A 19266-nucleotide genomic window follows, 5' to 3' on the forward strand; every position below is an offset into this window, starting at 1 on the left:
TATGATTTCTATATGAAGAGGCTAACAGCTATTTTCAAAAATAATGTAGCTGTTTCTATCATTCTTTATTAAAGGTTGTCTAATTTCTTTTGTGACTGAATAGAAATTTATGAGCGTGGGGAATTCAGTGGGCATGTGTAGAAGAAGATAGTTCTTCAAGGTCAGCAATGACACTGATCTTGTCAGATGAAGCATTCTTCATCAGATGAAACTATATGTTTTATTATATAATTTTTATAAAATGAGTTTGAACTGAGAACAAAGATTGTTTTGTTTTCCTGATAATCTAAAGCCCTTTGGAAAAGTATTTAGCAGAAAATGTCAAAACGGCATTTCTTGCAAATTGGATCAAAACCACATTTCAAAACCATGGAATTTCCCAGGAAAGACAACCTTGGCTTCGTATGCTCTAGTGTGTAAATCTTGGTCTGTCCTGGATTGTTTTAAGTGTTTCTTTTTTGGTTATTAATTGAAGGCACTGACTCTTTTTCTTCCCCCATCTCCATGGAAAATGATAGTCTCTTGAATCTTAAACACTGTATTTATTTACACTAGGGTCATGCAGATGGCTTTGCAGTAACGGCTGCTCATTAATGTCCTGAATGGCCACCTGTGATCTGAATAACAACCTTAATCTAATCAGATTTGTAGAAGAATATTTCACATTAACAGTAACTTTATATTTAAATTAAGAGCAGGAAAGCACTGAAGCAATTGCATATGAAATGCAAATCCAGTTTGCATAGTTTTCTGTCAATAATGTGAAAAAATCAACTTATTAAGAGGTTGGTTCTCTCCTGAAATATTTCGGCTGATGTTATGAATGTTCAAATATAGTCCTAGCCATCTGAGTGTAATGGGAGATTTGTCCAATTGAAATTATTTTGCTGTTTAAACAGTGAAGCTGTGATTTCCCCCCCACCCCGCCTTGTTTTATGTTTCCCTCCCTCTGCACAGAAAGCAATCCTAAATAAGCAGATTAATACGTGGGATAGCTCCTCTTCATTGTTCTGTGCAGCCCTTCCAGCTTTTCGTAGCCAGTTGGACTTGTTAGGAGGAGCTAACTGATTGGTTACTTCCTGGGCTCAGCTTCATAAATTATAGCACAGCATGCATAAGCATGATTCCTACAGTTGCAGTAATCCAGAGGCCTGTCAGTTCCTGACTTTATGCATGCTTTTTCCTACTTGTTTTATAATATTGCACTGGAATTTCCTGTCTTAGATAGTTTGCTATTGCATCTTCAGGAGTCTGTGAGTAATTTTGACTTTTTCAACTCTGCTAATTACATACCGAAAGCAAGAATGCTTGTGTTTAGGAAATAGTTCATTAGCAGCTAACACTTGAGATTCTGTGCTGTATGAGATCAGGTACAGTTAACCCTGTAGCTCTTCTCTTGCTAGGGTTAACATAGCTCCATGCTGTTGCAGGCGGTCAGTGCATTTGGGGCTCGTTCACTTCTGAAAAGGGCTGTGTTTGACTCCCATATTCCTTGTACTTCTATAATAAAATATACTGATGCTGCATTACACCTCATTTGTATCTAATCAAGGCATACGGTGTCCTTCATTTTCATATAGTCTCGACATCGTATAATGGCAGTGGTGGTTGAACTATTGAAGGAACGTACAAAAATAGCAGTTTACAGTAGAGTAAAAGCTCCTTCCCTCCTCCCCCATCTTCTCTAAATAGGAACAGACATACCAGTAGAAAGCAGGACACTTAACATCCAGTATGTTATACAATTGTAAAGCTTAACTCGGTGGGATTTTGTTTGCTTGGTTTTTTTAATATGGTGCTTTCCTGACTCTTTAGGAGTTGTTTTAGAAGCAACTTAAATGCCAGCATGTTGGAGTTCACTTTTTTTTTTTTAATTAACCTACTCATAGTGAATTAAAACAGTGGGAAACGCTGCTCAGGATCTGCAGGTTTAATCAGATGGAGTTATTACAGCGACTCCCTCATCGGTTTCCTGAGATTGTCGAGTGTTACTTTGGTCCAACTGAGGCTTAAAACAATAGAGTAGCAGACTGAGGTCAGAAATTAGAAAGCTACCAAGCTAGCGATCTATACCTCTCTAGTAAATGCTACAAGGTCATATTACTATATATACATTAGTTCATGCAAGGAACTTTCCACATTACTTACTTTTCCAGTGGAAACATCATTTCATTGTGTGGTGTAATAAAGCCAGTGTTTGTGGGTAAATAATTTGGGTTATACTAAGTACATACTTTCTACTAGCAGAATTTAAGCCTATGCTGCTGCTTATTAGCTTTTCTTCTTGAAGCCATAGCTTTTCAGACAGGTTTATGTGAGTAAATAATTTTAAAATAGTAAATGTTTTTGACAGCTGACTTGTTCTTTCTAATGATTATTATGCCTTCTGGGGATATAAAATGCATTTGTAAAACTTCTGTGATATCTTTTTTGTTGTTGTTAGCAAAGAAATTATTTTTTTAACTTGTAATAGAAAAATAGGAATGGAATTTAGCAATATGTTTTTATTCTACTGTTAAATGCTCATTTTACATAGTGTTTGGCTACATTTTCAACTTCTAAAAAGTTTTTAGCTATTGCATTTATGATTAATAATGAAGTAGAACAATTTTTTGTATTAGCAGCCTTATGCTTATCAAATTCCTTTTTATAAGGAGTGCATATGTGTATTTCTTCAAATGGTCAATTATATGTAGTGTATCCTGCAGTGACTGCAGGATTACTGCTTGCACACCTTACATTGTAATGCATAGATTAAAATTGCCATTGCAAAATGGAAATAAAGATTATAGTGATACTGTTGCAATCACTTTTGTTGCATGAGACTCAGCAAAATAAACTTAACTCCTCCAAATAGTTTTATGAAGGTACACAAAGAAGTATTTTCTTTCCTTCGGATAGTATTTGAGATAATTTTCACCAGCTCTGCCTTCAGCTGTCAACTGTAGTAAATACATGTGTGATATAAGACCTAATCCACAGTGAAATGCATTTGACTGAGATGGTATGCATTTAGTGAGTCACTGAATTATAGCAAAAAAAGCAGTTTATATTATGGATATTTCTGATATAAATCCTAAGTAGTTTCCTTAGATGTAAAAAATGAGTTACAGCATAGTTCTTATGATGTGTGCAAAATGCAAGGAAACGACTTGGTGAGATATTAAACTTGGAGAATGTGGTATTGTGGTCTGAACTGTCACATGATTTGTCACTTTTAAAATGAATATTATCTCTGCTATATATATATTTTCTTAAAATCTTGTCAGGATATTTATATCTGAACATGCTACTTTACTGTTCCTATACTCAACAAAAATAAGAGACACTAATCTATGAAAAAAACTTGCATATGTTTTAAGTTCCTTAGGGCAGTATATATGCTGTAAACCCAAGCGGAGTGATATGGAAAACAGGTCTTCTGCTGTAGCTGAGTGCATGCACTGTTTCAAGACTACTAATACCATGTTTCCAGGAACTGCAAGGTAATGGATTTATAATTCTGTAGGTGAGATTTGGAATCTAACATTACTGCAAGCGGTGCCTACAGGCTGGATCAAAGCCCTATTGTGCTGGATGCTGTTCAAACAAGTAGTAAAAGGCAGTCCCTGCCCTTAAGAGATTATAAACTAAACAGGATGGTAGACACAGGATGGAAGTACACACAGTTTAAACATAACTTTGGGCCAGTCGCAGCAAGTCAGCAACTTAGGACGGAATAAAATTCTGGGACACAGCTGCAATATAGTATTGTATTAGAAATATCCGTAGCAAAGAGCTAAGGCAGTGGTGGTCTCCATTAGGAGGACACCTATTTGATCCCAGAAGCAGTATAGATATATTATGCCAAGGGGCAGAATTCGCTCGTGCTGAACACTGTACTGCTTCATGTGTAGGTGCTTCCCAAGTTCCCTAATTTATAGCGGAGTGCCTGCTTGGTTGTAATGACCCTTCTTGAAGGAAACTTTTGTTCATTATTATGTTTGTCCTAATGTTTTACATCCACTTTAAGAAATCTAGATAGCTGGATTTTTCAGAACTCTCTTTTAAAAAAAAAAAAAAAAAAAAAGTTTTCCCAACTGCTCAGTAGAGATTTTCAGACTTGTATCCTTTTTTTAAAACATACCAAAGGCTTTTCTCTATGAAGGATCTTAGAATCAAGGGAGCTTAACTTTGCAGAAAATATAGCCTAAGTTATAGGGTATGTATGTCCCCTACCTTGAGTCTTACTGGGCAAGTTGCATGCATTGGTGTTTGATCTGAGCAGATAAATTTTGTGTGTGTTCATCTGCTTGAATGTAAGACTGATATGAAGGAATAGTGTTAAATGCATTTATATGTAATTTGGAAGATCTTCTAAAAACAAAAATCTCAAATCCCTTTAAACTTCCCTTTAAACTCTAAGGTCTGATGCTTTGCTAGTGAATTAGCAGTGTAAGTACAGGTATCCATTCTAGCAAGATAATTAGTACAAAAACTTTGGAACATGTTTTGGAAAATATTTTTGTAAACGTGTTGCTTACAAATATTTAGCATGTTGCTTACAAATATTCAGAACTATGCTTATTACAAAATTGCAGTCCTGGCTACCGTTATGCCCTGCTTTTTTGTTACAGTCTCCTGATGGGCAGCTAAACAGTAAGCCATTTGCAGCCAGTAAAACGTTTTTTTCATTTGTGCCCATGTGCACCAGATGGCAGTTGAATAAACCTCTGTATCAATAAACCCCCTGCTCCCAAAACTAAAAAACAGAAAAACAAGTTTTGTCTTCTGCAAACTGTCCCCGTTTTATCCATTGCACGCAGCTTGTGCCTGTCCCGCTGGCAGATCCTTCATACAGACACCTGACAGAGACTTGATCCTAAAAAATCACTGAAAGGCACAGACCATTGCTTAGTCGGGCAGCTAGTGCATGCCCCTGCTTCTGCTAATAATTCATGGCAGCTCTGGGAATTAAGCACAGGTCAAAATAAGTAGAGGATCTGACAGGGCCTTCTGTTACTGTTGCTATGTAATATTATTTGAATGATGATAGTGTCAGGCACTGCTTATCTCAGGAGTAAATACACTGGTGTTCCTCAGTTTTACAGTTTTAAAGTACTTTTGCTTCACAGAAGAATTTAGTGATATCACTGGATTGTTGTGGGTTTAATGTTATAATCTTTCATAAAAATAATATAGAGCTTATATGCAGAAATCCACAGTCCACAAGAAAGAACAGAATTTCACTTTGCCTAAAGGTAAATGGCACTTTTTCTTCTCTCTTGTTTACAGTGATCTATTTACATTTCTGAATTTACTATGCACAATATAAAATATATTCTAGAGCTTGCAACCAAAAGTCTTCTCTCTCTCTTTTTCTCTTTTTAAATGGGAGGTTTCTTGCTTTCTACCAGGCTGATCACTGAGTTATTTCACTCTTACAAAAGAAAAAGAAGAAAAAAGTGTATAATCACATCACTATAAGCTATTATATCTTCTTAAGACAGTATGAGAATATACCTGTGATGTGTGTGTCTTTTGGTAGTTCACTCAGCAGATGCAAAAGGGCCGGGGGAGAAACTTGAAGGGGAAAAAAAAATATTTCCAATCATATTTGAGAATAAGAGGGAACCAAAGGGAAAAAGTGGGAATGTTGAAGCTAAAGTGAGTTGTTCAAATGAATGTTTTTAAGATGTCTTTAAAATGCTCTTTTATACTTTTAAATGAAGTATGCAATTCAGTTTTGCCTGGGCGGAGGAGTAAGAGAATCTGCAAATAATATTATTAATGAAGTAGCTTTTGTCTGGCTTATCTAATTTTATCTTTACATGTGCTTTCTGTGGACACTTCTGTGATGAATGTTTTGACACTAAAATATACTTCAAAGCTGTATATGTGAATGTTCATGGTAGGTGAACATTTACATTTATATGTATGTTGAAAACGCCTTAAGCAGAAGCTGTACTGATGATTTCCATGTATTTACATTCCTAAAGGTCAACTATGGGATTTTTTTAGTTTCTTTGTGTCGGGATCTGAGTTTTGTGCATCTGAAGAAGTAATAAACTGCTTGTGTTCCAGCTTATTTTGCTTGAATGAAAATATTGTTATTCAAAGTAGGAAACAATATATTTAAATTTTTGGGCTATAATACCAATATCCTCCCCCCAGTAATATAGCTGCTGGCTCCTGTATGGTGAATTCAGTGGTCTTTGTATGAGAAATCGTCTTTGTCTTTTGCATTAAATAACTTGCTCACAAATTTTACCTGTCAAAGCGACTTGAGAGCTAGCAAAGCTCTGATTTGCTATTGCTTGGAATCTGAATTACAGCCCACAGAGAGTCTGTTTGCTTTCTTGGTACATCATATTTTAAGTATGATCTCATCCCTCTCTCCACTTCTGACAAAGCTGCATTGACCAAGACTTTTTTCTTTTTCTTTTTCTTTTTCTTTTTTTTTTTTTTTAACTGTCATGGTGAGAAGCTCTCAGTAAGGACTGCAGTTATGTTATTTGGAGGCTTCTACAACTTGGAAATGAAATAATTCCAGTTCAGTAACAGATCTGAAAAGATGATAAAAGGAGAGGAATAGCTGTTTGTGTGTTACGAATTAGTTCGGTATACTTTTCGGATGTGGATGACAAATGTTTCCTTTGTGCATGATGTGTGTTTGTAGGTGGTCTGAGGGCAGGTTAGGAGCTGAAATGGAGGGATAAAAGGGATGTGACTTTATGGCCTGTGATAGGCAAGGAGCTAGGTGGGAAGCTCCTAGGACCTACTGAGTTTGCTTTGGAAAGGGAATCTGTGCTTGACTGGAGTTGTTCTTATCCCAGACAACCCTCCTATATCTTAAGCTCTCTGATACAGTAACAGGGAAGAATACTGCTGATCTTGCTATGTTGAAGTTTAATATGCAGCTTACCCAGTCTTCAGTGATAGCTATATTTTCTGTGTGGTCCACCCTTTTTGCAAATGCAATTTTTTAAAAAAATTTTTGCTCATTCCTGTCTTACAATTTTGAAAATGTGGGCCCTCATTTAACAGTAAGCTCCCTGTGAAAACTATGTAGCTTTTCTACAATGAAAAAATGTTTTGCATGGGACATTCGTGGTGATATACCACCAAACCAGAGCAGGCAAGTATGTAGTTGTGCTTATGTATGTACACTTTTGAAAATTGAATTTTGGTGATGTGAATGATTTTTTCCTGCTGTTTTTAAATTTTAAATATATGATTTCATTATGGGGAAAATATATATCACAACATTATTTTTAATCCAACATGTTTAACAGTTAAGTTGAAATGGATTCTGTCTAGTCTGTATCTTATTATTTAGGGATCTGAGCTCCTCCCCTGCACCTTTTTGAGATCTGGGCATTAATATGAAAGTTTGTAGTTTCATTAATTTATAGCCAATGAATCTCCATTAAATTCCATCCTTCTGCCCTCTCTTTCCTGCTTCATGAGTAAAGTGCTATAGAAAAGAAGATATATTTTCGTAAGAATGTGTTTTCTACTTTCTTTGTCCTCAGTAATATACATCTTATTACATGAGATTAGTCTGGTGAGTAGATAGTTAGGGTATGCGTACAAACAAACATCTCTGAGAAGAGCTATAAAATCCAAATTATGCTTGAAATCAGTTTTAAATCGAGGCCTGAATTTTTAATATTTTCACCTTTCATGATCTCAATACTGTATACAGCTTCTAGACTCAACTTACATGGAGGTTTTGAACATCTGTGGCTTATCCATTTAAACAGATGGTAAAATCTGTTATGTCCCAGGCATTTGCAATGCAACATGGTGTTTGGCACAAATGTGTTTGTACATCCACCTATCTTTGACCATTAGAAAGACTGGGTTTGCTCCAGCCTTTTAGTATATGAAATTTCTAGCTGTGTACTGCTCTTGGACTTGAGGGATGTGGAATCTGTTATTTGCCTGTTATCTCCATATGGATGCTTTCTATCAAGACATTTAATTATGAAGAGAGGGGAATCTGTTAATTACTGATTAACCTTTTTTTATAATAGATTCTCATATAGTGGATATAGCACAGCATGTGTGTATATGGTAACCTAAATAATTAGCTGAAACCTGAAAAGACCTGAAAGATGATATACTCTGCATTTAATTAGAATTACAAGGCGTAGGATCATCCACCTAATGCCCAACTAATCAACATTGTGTGTTTTTTTTTTTTCCCCCTAACTCAAACATAAATCTCTCTGGAAAAACAACTGTTGCTCTGAATAATCTATTCAAGTTTATTTTGGATGAAGATGGCTACTCCTGATGACAGAACAGAATCTGAGTACATAAACCCCCGTCATTACAGGCACTTCCTGAAGTCTTCTCACAGAAATAACACTAAGATCCTTTATGAAAACATTCACATTGCCTTGTCATGTGCCTGGCTGTGGGAATACTGATGTATAGGATAACCCACAGGAAGGGAGTCATAATACTGAAATTCCCCCAAAAGTATAGTATAGACTGATCAAAGGGCATTCTTCTAGCATTTTTTTCCATGCAGGAGGATGGCATTTAAAATTCACACAAAAAATAGTGCTAGAAAATAGCTACATTGAGGTAATTGGCCATAGGGCCTTTTGTCATTTCTAGGTTTAGTGTGCAATAGGAAAAGCAATAATAGCAGGAGGAAGAGGGAAAAAAACAAAAAAGGGAACTGGTGGTTTTAACTGGTTTAGTAATTAGCAACGTCTGTTGGCATAGTGGATAGTGTGGAAAAATGCATGAAATAACCCTTTCAGAAACTATTAATTGAAAAGATAGGAAATATCTTCCCTACTTTAGCAATGTGTTGAATTAAGGGATTTGAAGGGGATGCTTTATGGCTCAAAGACTCCATTTTTCTGGAGTTCTTACATTAGCTTCTTCCTGAAATACTACAGTTTAATACTGTTTTAATTTAAAAAAATGCATATTTTTGGAAGATAATTTCTTGTAGCCTCAGCTACTGACTCTTAATTCTGTCTTTTAGTAAGTCTTATTGCAGTTTAAGATCAAAATATTACCTTCCAAGTCTGTTACTAAAGTGTGATACAATCATCATAAATACTTTCCAGTGCTGGCTGATTCCAGGGTTTTTAATATAATCCTTGGTTTTAGGTACTCTTGATCCTTCTAAAGTGTATGGAGTATTACTTTAAAAATTCCTCTTTTCATTTGAAGTTTTTCATCCTCGGAAGCTTTCATGTGCTCATTGTAGTTGTCATTTTCAGAGATACTCAGCAGTTCACCATGTGTCTTGTATTAGTGTTAAGATGATCTGTTCTGGAAAAATGCACTTATTTTCTTCTATATTTATTCTTCCTAAAATCTGCTCTTTAGAGAGATTTTTGAACAGTGAAGCTCACTAAGTTGGCCACTAAAAATTATAACTATTTTTATGATAGTAAACAAAGTCTGTGCTGGAGGTGTGTGGGTGGTCTCTGTTTTTTGTTTTTGTTTGTTTTTCCGAACTGAGATGCTTGCACGGCTGTTGCATTGGAATCCTGTATAAATCATGGGCAAGGGTCACTCTGGCCACATATCACAGCCTGTATGTATCCATGCTATGCTGCTCTGTGTGCCATAGCCTTAAAACATAAATAATTTTTTTGTGCACTCTCCCCATCCCCCACCCTGAGTAGAAAGTGTCTGAAGTTATATTGAAAAGATGTTTTCTTGCAGACCATCAGACTGAAATTTTCATAGTATGAAATGTGACATGTCCAGTATGCTTTGGAGTCTGGCAGGAGTGTGCAGGGGGGTTTTTGAGGGTATGAAGCCAACTGGGATAGTGGAGGGTGGAGGGAGACAAACCTAGTGAAATCCTGCCTGTCCCTAAAGTGTGCCACCCCTCGCACCACGCCTGGGCACTGTCTCACGGTGCTGGCTGCCATAGTCGGGGCTACACTAGGAAATCACAGAATCACAGAATCGTTTAGGTTGGAAGGGACCTCTGGAGATCATCTAGTCCAACCTCCCTGCTCAAGCAGGGTCACCTAGAGCATATTTCCCAGGATCACATCCAGATGGGTTTTGAGTATCTCCAGGGAAGGAGACTCCACTACCTCTCTGGGCAACCTGTTCCAATGCTCTGTCACCCTCACAGTGAAGAAGTTTTTTCTCAGGTTCAGATGGAACTTCCTGTGGTTCAGTTTCTGCCCGTTGCCTCTTGTCCTGTCGCTGGGCACCACGGAGAAGAGGCTGGCCTCATCCTCTTGGCACCCTCCCTTCAGATACTTGTACACGTTGATGAGATCCCCTCTCAATCTTCTCTTCTCCAGGCTGAACAGGCCCAGCTCTTGCAGTCTTTCTTCATAGGAGAGGTGCTCCAGCCCTCTAATCATCTTGGTAGCCCTCCGCTGGACTCCCTCCAGGAGTGCCATGTCTCTCTTGTACTGGGGAGCCCAGAACTGGACACAGTACTCCAGGTGAGGCCTCCCCAGGGCTGAGGAGAGGGGCAGGATCACCTCCCTCGACCTGCTGGCAACACTCTGCCTAATGCACCCTAGGATCCCATTGGCCTTCTTGGCCACGAGGGCACACTGCTGGCTCATGCTTAACTTGTTGTCCACCAGCACTCCCAGGTCCTTCTCGGCAGAGCTACTTTCCAACAGGTCAGTCCCCAGCCTGTACTGGTGCATGGGATTATTCCTGCCTAGGTGCAGGACCCTGCACTTGCCTTTGTTGAACTTCAGGAGGTTCCTCTCCGCCCACCTCTCCAGCCTCTCCAGGTCCCTCTGAATGGCAGCACAGTCTTCTGGTGTGTTAGCCTCTCCCCCCAGTTTAGTATCATCAGCAAACTTGCTGAGGGTGCACTCTGTCCCTTCCTCCAGGTCATTGATGAATATATTGAACAAGACTGGACCCAGGACTGACCCCTGGGGGACACCACTAGCCACAGGCCTCCAGCTAGACTCTGCGCCATTCACCACAACCCTCTGAGCTCGGCCATCCAGCCAGTTCTCAAGCCACCTCACCGCCCACTCATCTAGCCCACACTTCCTGAGCTTACCTAGGAGGATGTGATGGGAGACAGTGTCCAAAGCCTTGCTGAAGTCCAGAAAGACAACATCCACTGCTCTGCCCTCATCTACCCAGCCAGTCATTCCGTCATAGAAGGCTATCAGATTGGTCAAGCATGATTTCCCTTTGGTGAATCCATGCTGACTACTCCTGATCACCTTCTTGTCCTCCAGATGCTTAGTGATGACCTTCAGGAGGAGCTGTTCCATCACCTTTCCAGGGATGGAGGTGAGGCTGACAGGCCTGTAGTTTCCTGGCTCCTCCTTCTTGCCCTTTTTGAAGACTGGCGTGACATTGGCTTTCTTCTAGTCCTCAGGCACCTCTCCTGATCTCCAGGACCTTTCCGAGATGATGGAGAGTGGCCTAGCGATAACATCCGCCAGCTCCCTCAGCACTCGTGGATGCATCCCATCGGGGCCCATGGATTTGTGGATGTCAAGTTTGGACAAAAGATCTCTAACCTGATCCTCCTCCACCAAGGGAGAGTCTTCCTTTCTCCAGACTTTCTGTCTTGTCTCCAGGGTCTGGAATTCCTGAGGACTGGCCTTAGCAGTGAAGACTGAAGCAAAGGCAGCATTCAATAACTCTGCCTTCTCTGTATCCTTTGTCACCAGGGCACCTGCCCCATTCAGCAGCGGGCCCACGTTTTCCCTAGTCTTCCTTTTGCTATTGATGTATTTGAAGAAGGCCTTCTTGTTGTCCTTGACATCCCTTGCCAGATTTAATTCCAACTGGGCCTTAGCCTTCCTTGTCGCATCCCTGCACGCTCTGACAACGTCCCTGTATTCCTCCCAAGTGGCCTGTCCCCTTTTCCACATTCTGTACACTTCCTTCTTCTGCTGGAGTTTGGCCAGGAGTTCCTTGCTCATCCATGCAGGTCTCCTGCCCGCTTTGCTGGACTTCTTCCTCAGAGGGATGCACTGATCCTGAGCCTGGAGGAAGTGACGCTTGAATATTAACCAGCTTTCTTGGACCCCTCTTCCTTCTAGGGCCCTACCCCAGGAGATTCCCCTAAGTAGGTCCCTGAAGAGGCCAAAGTCAGCTCTCCTGAAGTCCAGCGTTGCAATCCTACTCATTGCCCTGCTCCCTCCTCGCAGGATCCTGAACTCCACATACGCTAGTGGTTCTAGTGGAAGATCAGTGGTCCAGGGTTCAAGCTTGCACCCTGGCTGTGCTGTTTGGCCTTCAGGAGCACAGATCTACCCACCACATTTACTTGTCGTACTACTGAGCTGTTTTTGGTTTGGGTGACTTCTCAGCCTTCTTCCTTCACTGATGGAAACACTTCCTGATCTGCCCTTTGCTTGTTCATAAAGGCAGGTCCTCACCAACCGGCTGCCCTGTATTTTCATAATCGGGGCAATTCCTTGAAGAGCAGCCTCTAGGTAGGAAGAATTTCTTTCCCCAGAACGCTGGCCACAGGGAGATGCTGGCCTGCGCTTTACCTCTTCCAGGATGCGTGCTGAGTGTGGCATGCGGTGCAGGCTTTGTACGTGCTTCTGACGTGGTCCATGTTAACTGAAGTATCCCTGGGGCTACAGATCCAGACAGACCCCTTTTCCTGCATTGCTTGTCTTCCTCTCAAGGGCAACTCTTGGGAGTTTTTGTGCAAAAAGACTTGAGAAAACTTTAAATTACATAAATTGATGCTTTTCCATGGGAAGGTGCACCTGTGCTTATCAGAGATGTTATTTTTACAATATATCAAGGCAGCATGAAGTAAAAGTTATAACCTGAAGTAAAAGTTATAACCTTCACTCAACAAGATAATTTGACGTGTACAAGAAGGTAAGCATGCAATTCCACCGAAATCTAGTAGCTTAAAATTAGGCACTAACGTAGTACCTCACAGTGAACAAGTTTAACAATCCATATATTTTCCCATATGTTTTAGTTTACACTTCTTCATGTTAAAGCCTGCTTAGTTTTTGCTATTCACTGTTGTGATGGTCCATGAGCAGTTTAATGTGTGAGAATTTCTTAAGCACTTTATACTTGCTTAGATTTTTTTTATTGATCTGCTTTACCACATAGTATGTCTGACTTCAGTCAAGCCAACACTGCATATGCATTTTAATTTGGATAGTGTTTTCTGGGGAAAAAAATCATATTGCTTTAGGGTATTGGTTAATAGGCATGCAAAATCAAAATTCCAAAGTCTGGACTGATGATTCCTTAGGAAATCTGAAGTAACACATTGTTCATGGATTAAGTCCTTCAAGCAACATCAGACAAATGTGAATAGAGAAATGTTTTTGGCTGATTTAAAAAAAAAAAAAAAATCTCCAGGTGAAATAATAATTCTGGCCTTGAACCTACTATTGAATATCTGAAATGTACAGGCAATGCTTTGTGCATAATGTCTTTCTGACGTGCACTAAATATTTCAAAAAGTATGCTCTACTCTGTGCTCTGATATCCACTAATGACTGAATTAAAGGACAGCTGAATTGAGAAGCAAATCATAATTTTGATAGATAATTTATCATAATACAGTGGTTTTATTATTATTCCTTTTTTCCCCAGTTGCTACTTATACTCATTTTTTCATCATTCAGATTTGTAAGTGATCAAGTGTCAAACAGTTACTTGGGAATTCAATTATACTTATTAATAAAATGCAGTGAAATAGGTTATGTAAGACCATGCAAATCATCAAATAGCAAGTAGCCTATTTTAAAAACAGAATAGTACTAAAACTATTTATAGTGCTAATCCATTCATGAAATTATATTTTACATTTGATCATTCTAAAAGCCTTAGATTTAAATGAAACGAATTCATAGCAAGACTTTATATAGTACTCAATTTGAAGAAAACAGAAATATAGAACAGCATTAGATTGTGATGGTTGTTGGCCACTGTGATTTTCGTATGGATCTTTGAAATGAAAACTCAGGTCACAGAAAACTCATATCTGTAGTTAAATTTTAGGACTGCTGCTGTTAATTACCACTGTGTGGACCAGTGAGTACAGGGAGAGGGAAGAAACCTGGGCTGGGAGCTTCAGCTGCACTTGCTGCATCCAGGGCAGTTCCCATTAGGGACTGTGGAAGTCCAGGTTCAGTTTCAGGTTTCGTAGAGGGTTATAATCTGGTAGGTTTGGTTGTCTCTGCGTCCAACATATTTTATCTTCTTGTGCTCCAATCCAATCCTTGCCTTTGGCAGCGTCTCCTACATTTCTCTCTGTTTTGGTCTACCCCACCTTTTCCTAGCTGACTAGCTGTGTTGATACCTATCCTACTCACCTGTTTTCCCAATTCAATTAGCTTCTGTCCTAATATTTTCCTGCTCAGTTACTTTCACTCCCCCATTTATTGCCATGTTTGCTGATGTCTTAGTACCAGACTCGGTAGCAAAATCAAGATCAGTCCTGTAATAACGAAGAGAGACTTGGTGGTTAAAGGCACATACTTGCTCTGTATTTGGGATTGCCATTCACTCTAACTCTCTGGCTGTAGAAGAAATGTCAATTGCTGATCGCTGTCAGTGCTAGCATGCTTCAGCATACCATGTATATGATGTCTACAGCCCTTCTGGCCCATGGTAGTTGAGAGAGGAGTTGATCCAAGTCCTCTGAAAATTTGACCCCTTTAGTACATATGTCTTTTTTTTTCCCCCCCTCCTTTCCCTAGATGTTTGTTATTTGGGAATTTTCATAGAGATAACAATGTACCTTTCATCACGTTCTCCTGATTCATTGAGCTCTGTGGCTAACCTGTCTCCCAGAAATTCAGTTTGCAGAAAACATCTTTTAAGGGGAATTTCACTCCAAACAACTGAAGTTTGTCAAAATTTGTCAGCAACCAAAAATAGGTTCTTTTGGGAAGAAGAGTAAAGTTTTATCTAATAAATGTAACTTGAGAGTGGTTAGCTGTCCTTATTCCGGGAGCCTTGGACCTTGATTTCGCAAGACTGAGGTGCTTGAGGGCTTCTGCTTGCAGTGGGGAAGGCGAGCTTCCAGAGCAGCTCGGAGGCAGGAAATGGCCCTCTGGAGAGGGAGGGCTGGGTCCTCCTGCAGCCAGGTGAGGAAATGATGGCAGCTGTGGCAGTATTTGTTGCTTTGCTTCCTCCTCTAGCTGAGAGCCGTTTTACGCAGTTGCCCTTAAACCAGCACAGGTGTGATTTGTGTTGTGTGGCAAAGGATATATCTGCATGCCCACATTACTGCTGCTTGAGATGCAGCTGACCATCTGGATCCCGAATTTCGAAAGGGCTCTTTCCAAATCAGGTTTAACATTCCCCTCTGCTTCATAGTCATCTGGCTTTAGTTCAATTTCTTGGAAAATGCGTTGCTGATACATACAGGGCAGATTCTGTATGGTGAGGAATTTTTCATCTTTAAGATAAAGACATTTAAGGAAGCAAAATTTTTTTTTTTATTTTTCAAATTTAAATGCCGGTCTTAAGATTTACTAGACAAGCTTAAATTAAAATGTGGTTCTTCAACTCAGAAGTGGATTGAGAAGCATTTTTAAAAACTTGGCACAGCTTCTCAGAGCAAATTAAAGGTTTAAATTCAGGTTTATAGCATTAATTTCTCAGAGCAATTTTTTTTAAGGCAGTTGTGCAAACGTAAATGGCTGTTGTATAAATTGTGTAGATGTTATGTTCAGTACTATTTTTAGGTACTTGAATTGTTTTTGTTAAAATACTGCTAAGAAAAGTCTAAGTTTATACTATTTCCTGTTGTCAGTATCAGTCTGTGGATGGTGAAAATGTAACAATAAAGACTGCAAATCTGTCTTCGTTTAACCAAGCTAAGATAGCTCCCTAGATCCAGCCACTGCTTTCCAAAGGGAAGTCGGAAATAAATTTTCCTATTGAAATGCATATCAGAAGTTCTAAAAACTTATGTTACAATGTGTAGAGCTCTTTCAGTCCCTTAAGAGAATATCTGTTGTGTTGAAAATCTGACTAATGGTTATGACACCATAAAGTATATACAACTTGAAATCAGAAAAAAATTCATATTGTGTTACCTCAGACTCTTCTGTTTTATTTTTTATTACAGTAGGTAGAATCATAGACCAATTGACATTGGAAGGGACCTCTGGAGATCAGGTTCAACGCACCTGCTCAAAGCAGGGTCAGCTAGAGCAGGTTGTCCAGGACTGTGTCCAGATGGGTAGCTCCCATAATACTTCTGAATACTTTGTTTAGTTTCTTTCACTATTTTTCTTTTGTCAAAACATTCTTTCCCCTTTCAGTCAAGCAGTCTATGGAACTACCTTTCATTGTTTGCCTGGGACAGAATTCACAGAATCACAGAATGGTTGAGGTTGGAAGGGACCTCTGGAGATATCTAGTCCAACCTCCCTGCTCAAGCAGGGACCTCTAGACCATATTTCCCAGGATCACATCCAGATGGGTTTTGAATATCTGCAGGGAAGGAGACTCCACAACCTCTCTGGGCAACCTGGTCCAGTGCTCTGTCACCCTCACAGTGAAGAAGTTTTTTCTCAGGTTCAGATGGAACTTCCTGTGGTTCAGTTTCTGCCCGTTGCCTCTTGTCCTGTCGCTGGGCACCACAGAGAAGAGTCTGGCCCGTCCTTTTGACACCCTCCCTTCAGATGCTGGTACACATTAATGAGATCCCCTCTCAGTCTTCTCTTTTCCAGGCTAAACAGGCAGCCTTTCTTCAGAGGAGAGCTGCTCCAGTCCCCTCATCATCTTGGTAGCCCTCCGCTGGACTCTCTCCAGGAGTGCCATGTCTCTCTTGTACTGGGGAGCCCAGAACTGGACACAGTACTCCAGGTGAGGCCTCCCCAGGGCTGAGGAGAGGGGCAGGATCACCTCCCTCAACCTGCTGGCAATGCTCCTTTTAGAGGAAAAATATTTTTTCCAGATGATTTCCCCTAAATAACCCCTTTGGTTCCATATATGAAAGTGGGACCAAGAACTCTGAGAATACGGATTCAGGCAAGTTAGAAAACTATTTTAAAAATAAGTTTGGAAAAACCTTAAGTGCCTCTGGCTTCAGCCAGGTATTGCAAACACACAGTTTTGAGAACAGCATTATGTCCATAAAATAAACAGGGTGTTTTACAACAAATAGCAGGAGAGCCCTGACCCTGGCCGGGAAAAACTAGGGCAAACAGGAAAGAGAAAGAACATGTATCCAAGTTTATCTGCAAACCATTTGTAGAGTAAAGGTTATTTTCATTAAGGAATGTACCTGTAGAACAAGCAGACTCATTATTTGCTGACCAAAAGATAAAACCTCTGCAGCTCTTCGTATGTATTTCTATGGTAAAAATACACAATGCTATATTGAGAAGAATGTAGTGGTAAATGCTTGGGTATTTACCTATGGTGGAGTCTGAGTACTGCCTAGTTTGTTCTTAACTTTCATTGTTCTTCCTTTATTCAAATTTGTGTATTGTACAGCTGCTGGCATTGGAACTTTGAAATTACTCTCTGTACTCCCTTTGTCTAGATATATTTGACTATCAAAACAATAAAGACCTAAAAGTAGGAATGTGTGGGATAAATTTATTCTAAATTAATAGCATATATCAAAATATCCTTTATGTGATTGCATAAAAATTTACAGGTATTTTAGAAAATGCCACAGAGTAAAATAGGAAACCAAATGAGTGACTCTACTGAGCGCCATGATCTTTCCAGATGTCTTTGTCATGCAAACAACTCAATTGTCAAGCAAATAGTGTTCTCCAGGGATGCCTCGAATGAATGGGTAGCATATTCCAAAAGCTATGAGTTAATCCATAAATACTTGGCACTGTCTGTACATCAGCTCCATTTTGCCAGAAACTTTTGCAGGAATTTTTTCTTTTACATCAAACCACTTCTTTCTGTGCCAGTGTCCCAGAGGACTAGATATAGTGCCATCACAGTAATTGGTAGAATGGCTGACATCCCTCTTTGTCAGTAAAATAGCTGTAGTTACCAGTGCTCCAGTTCAGCTAAAGCCAAGGTACAAGCAGGTGCTTGTTTGCTTGAGAAAGTATTACATATCAGGAAAAGCTTGACTAAATGTCCCATTTTTTAATTACTTTTCATCATCATTGTTATTACTTTTTATCATCGTTGATATTTGTTTTCTTACTTTATAAATAGACTTATTGGCCTGTTTTTTTATCAAACCTCAAATAATTAGAATAATAGAACAAACCAAACTTTGCCCTCATGTAATAATAAGATTTTTTTGAAGGCAATGAAGTGGAGCAATGAAGCAGAAGATTTTCTCAGAGGTGACTAGAACAACACCGATAAACAGGAGCTGATGCCTCAGGCTGCAATTATAACTGGAATTATTAGTTCTTCTCTCCTCTCATCATTCCTTCCAACCCTCTCCAACAAATATTCAGAAAAGCATCCTTATTTGGCCTGTGCCAGAGAGGCCTCAAACTATTTTGATTCAGGTCTTGTAAAGGATCACTGCCCATAGAACGTAACAAAGAGCAGGGCGCTGTGCTCCAGCGCAAAGTAGTAAACCCTCAGAGCTTTCTGTGAGTCCTCTTAAGTGTGAAGCTATTTCAGCTGGTATTTATTTAGCAGCAAAAGCACTTGTAGAAATGAGACCAGGATCTAGCTGAACTGAGAATTATTGGAGCATTTTCCTTAGAGCAGTAAACTGCATCGGGTGAGAAATTCATTTTAAGTTTATATACCAGGTGTCCTTGCGGATTAGTTCTCAGTATTTCATTGTGTAAATATGGATGGAAGTATCTTGAAGATTTTGGCTATAGGTAACAGAATGCTGATCCTGTTTGTTTTATTGTCTTCTATTTTATTCTTATCTGGTTAAAGAAAACTCTGCCTGAGTTTTCCCCTTTTCTCCACGGTCCAGCTGAGACCTCTCCCTCTCTACAGTCTGAGGATGATAACTAGGGTAGAAGAGGTTTGAGAAATTGAAAAAGGGACTGTGCATAGGAAGTGCATGTTTGCCTTTTTTTCTATCACTGGGATATTTCTGAAAAATAGAAGAGCTTGAGGGAAACTTGCTTGCAAAGACACCCTTGTTAGTGAGGTCAGTTGGTGCTAATCAGTGCAGTAAAGGGGTTCTGCTTGAGAGAAAAGGTCATTATAGTTAATGAGTCAAACCCAGGTTTCAGTGAGAATGACAGGTACCCCTCTTGAGAGTTTGTCATCACAATTGTCAAACGGTAGATTTTACTGTCTGGCAGATGGAGGGCTCAAGGTTGAGTAGGTCCTAATGAATGCATTGAATGGGGTTGAGTGGGATAATCTGCCAAAGCAAAGGGATTTGCCAAGGAC

The 19266-nt window shown here is 39.5% G+C and overlaps 1 protein-coding gene across 1 annotated transcript in view; it reads left to right on the plus strand.

Annotated features, from left to right (window-relative positions):
* The first annotated feature begins 1150 nt into the window (after window positions 1–1150).
* LOC138064333 (3',5'-cyclic-AMP phosphodiesterase 4D-like) overlaps window positions 1151–19266 on the plus strand; it is a 182368-nt gene continuing 164252 nt past the window's right edge. The window contains exon 1 of the mRNA XM_068926377.1: window positions 1151–1253. Coding sequence (XP_068782478.1) covers window positions 1170–1253 — 84 coding nt within the window. The 5' untranslated portion in view covers window positions 1151–1169. The remainder of the gene's footprint in view (window positions 1254–19266) is intronic.

Source organism: Struthio camelus, chromosome W (assembly GCF_040807025.1).
Source record: "Struthio camelus isolate bStrCam1 chromosome W, bStrCam1.hap1, whole genome shotgun sequence".
Classification (NCBI taxonomy): Eukaryota; Metazoa; Chordata; class Aves; order Struthioniformes; family Struthionidae; genus Struthio; species Struthio camelus.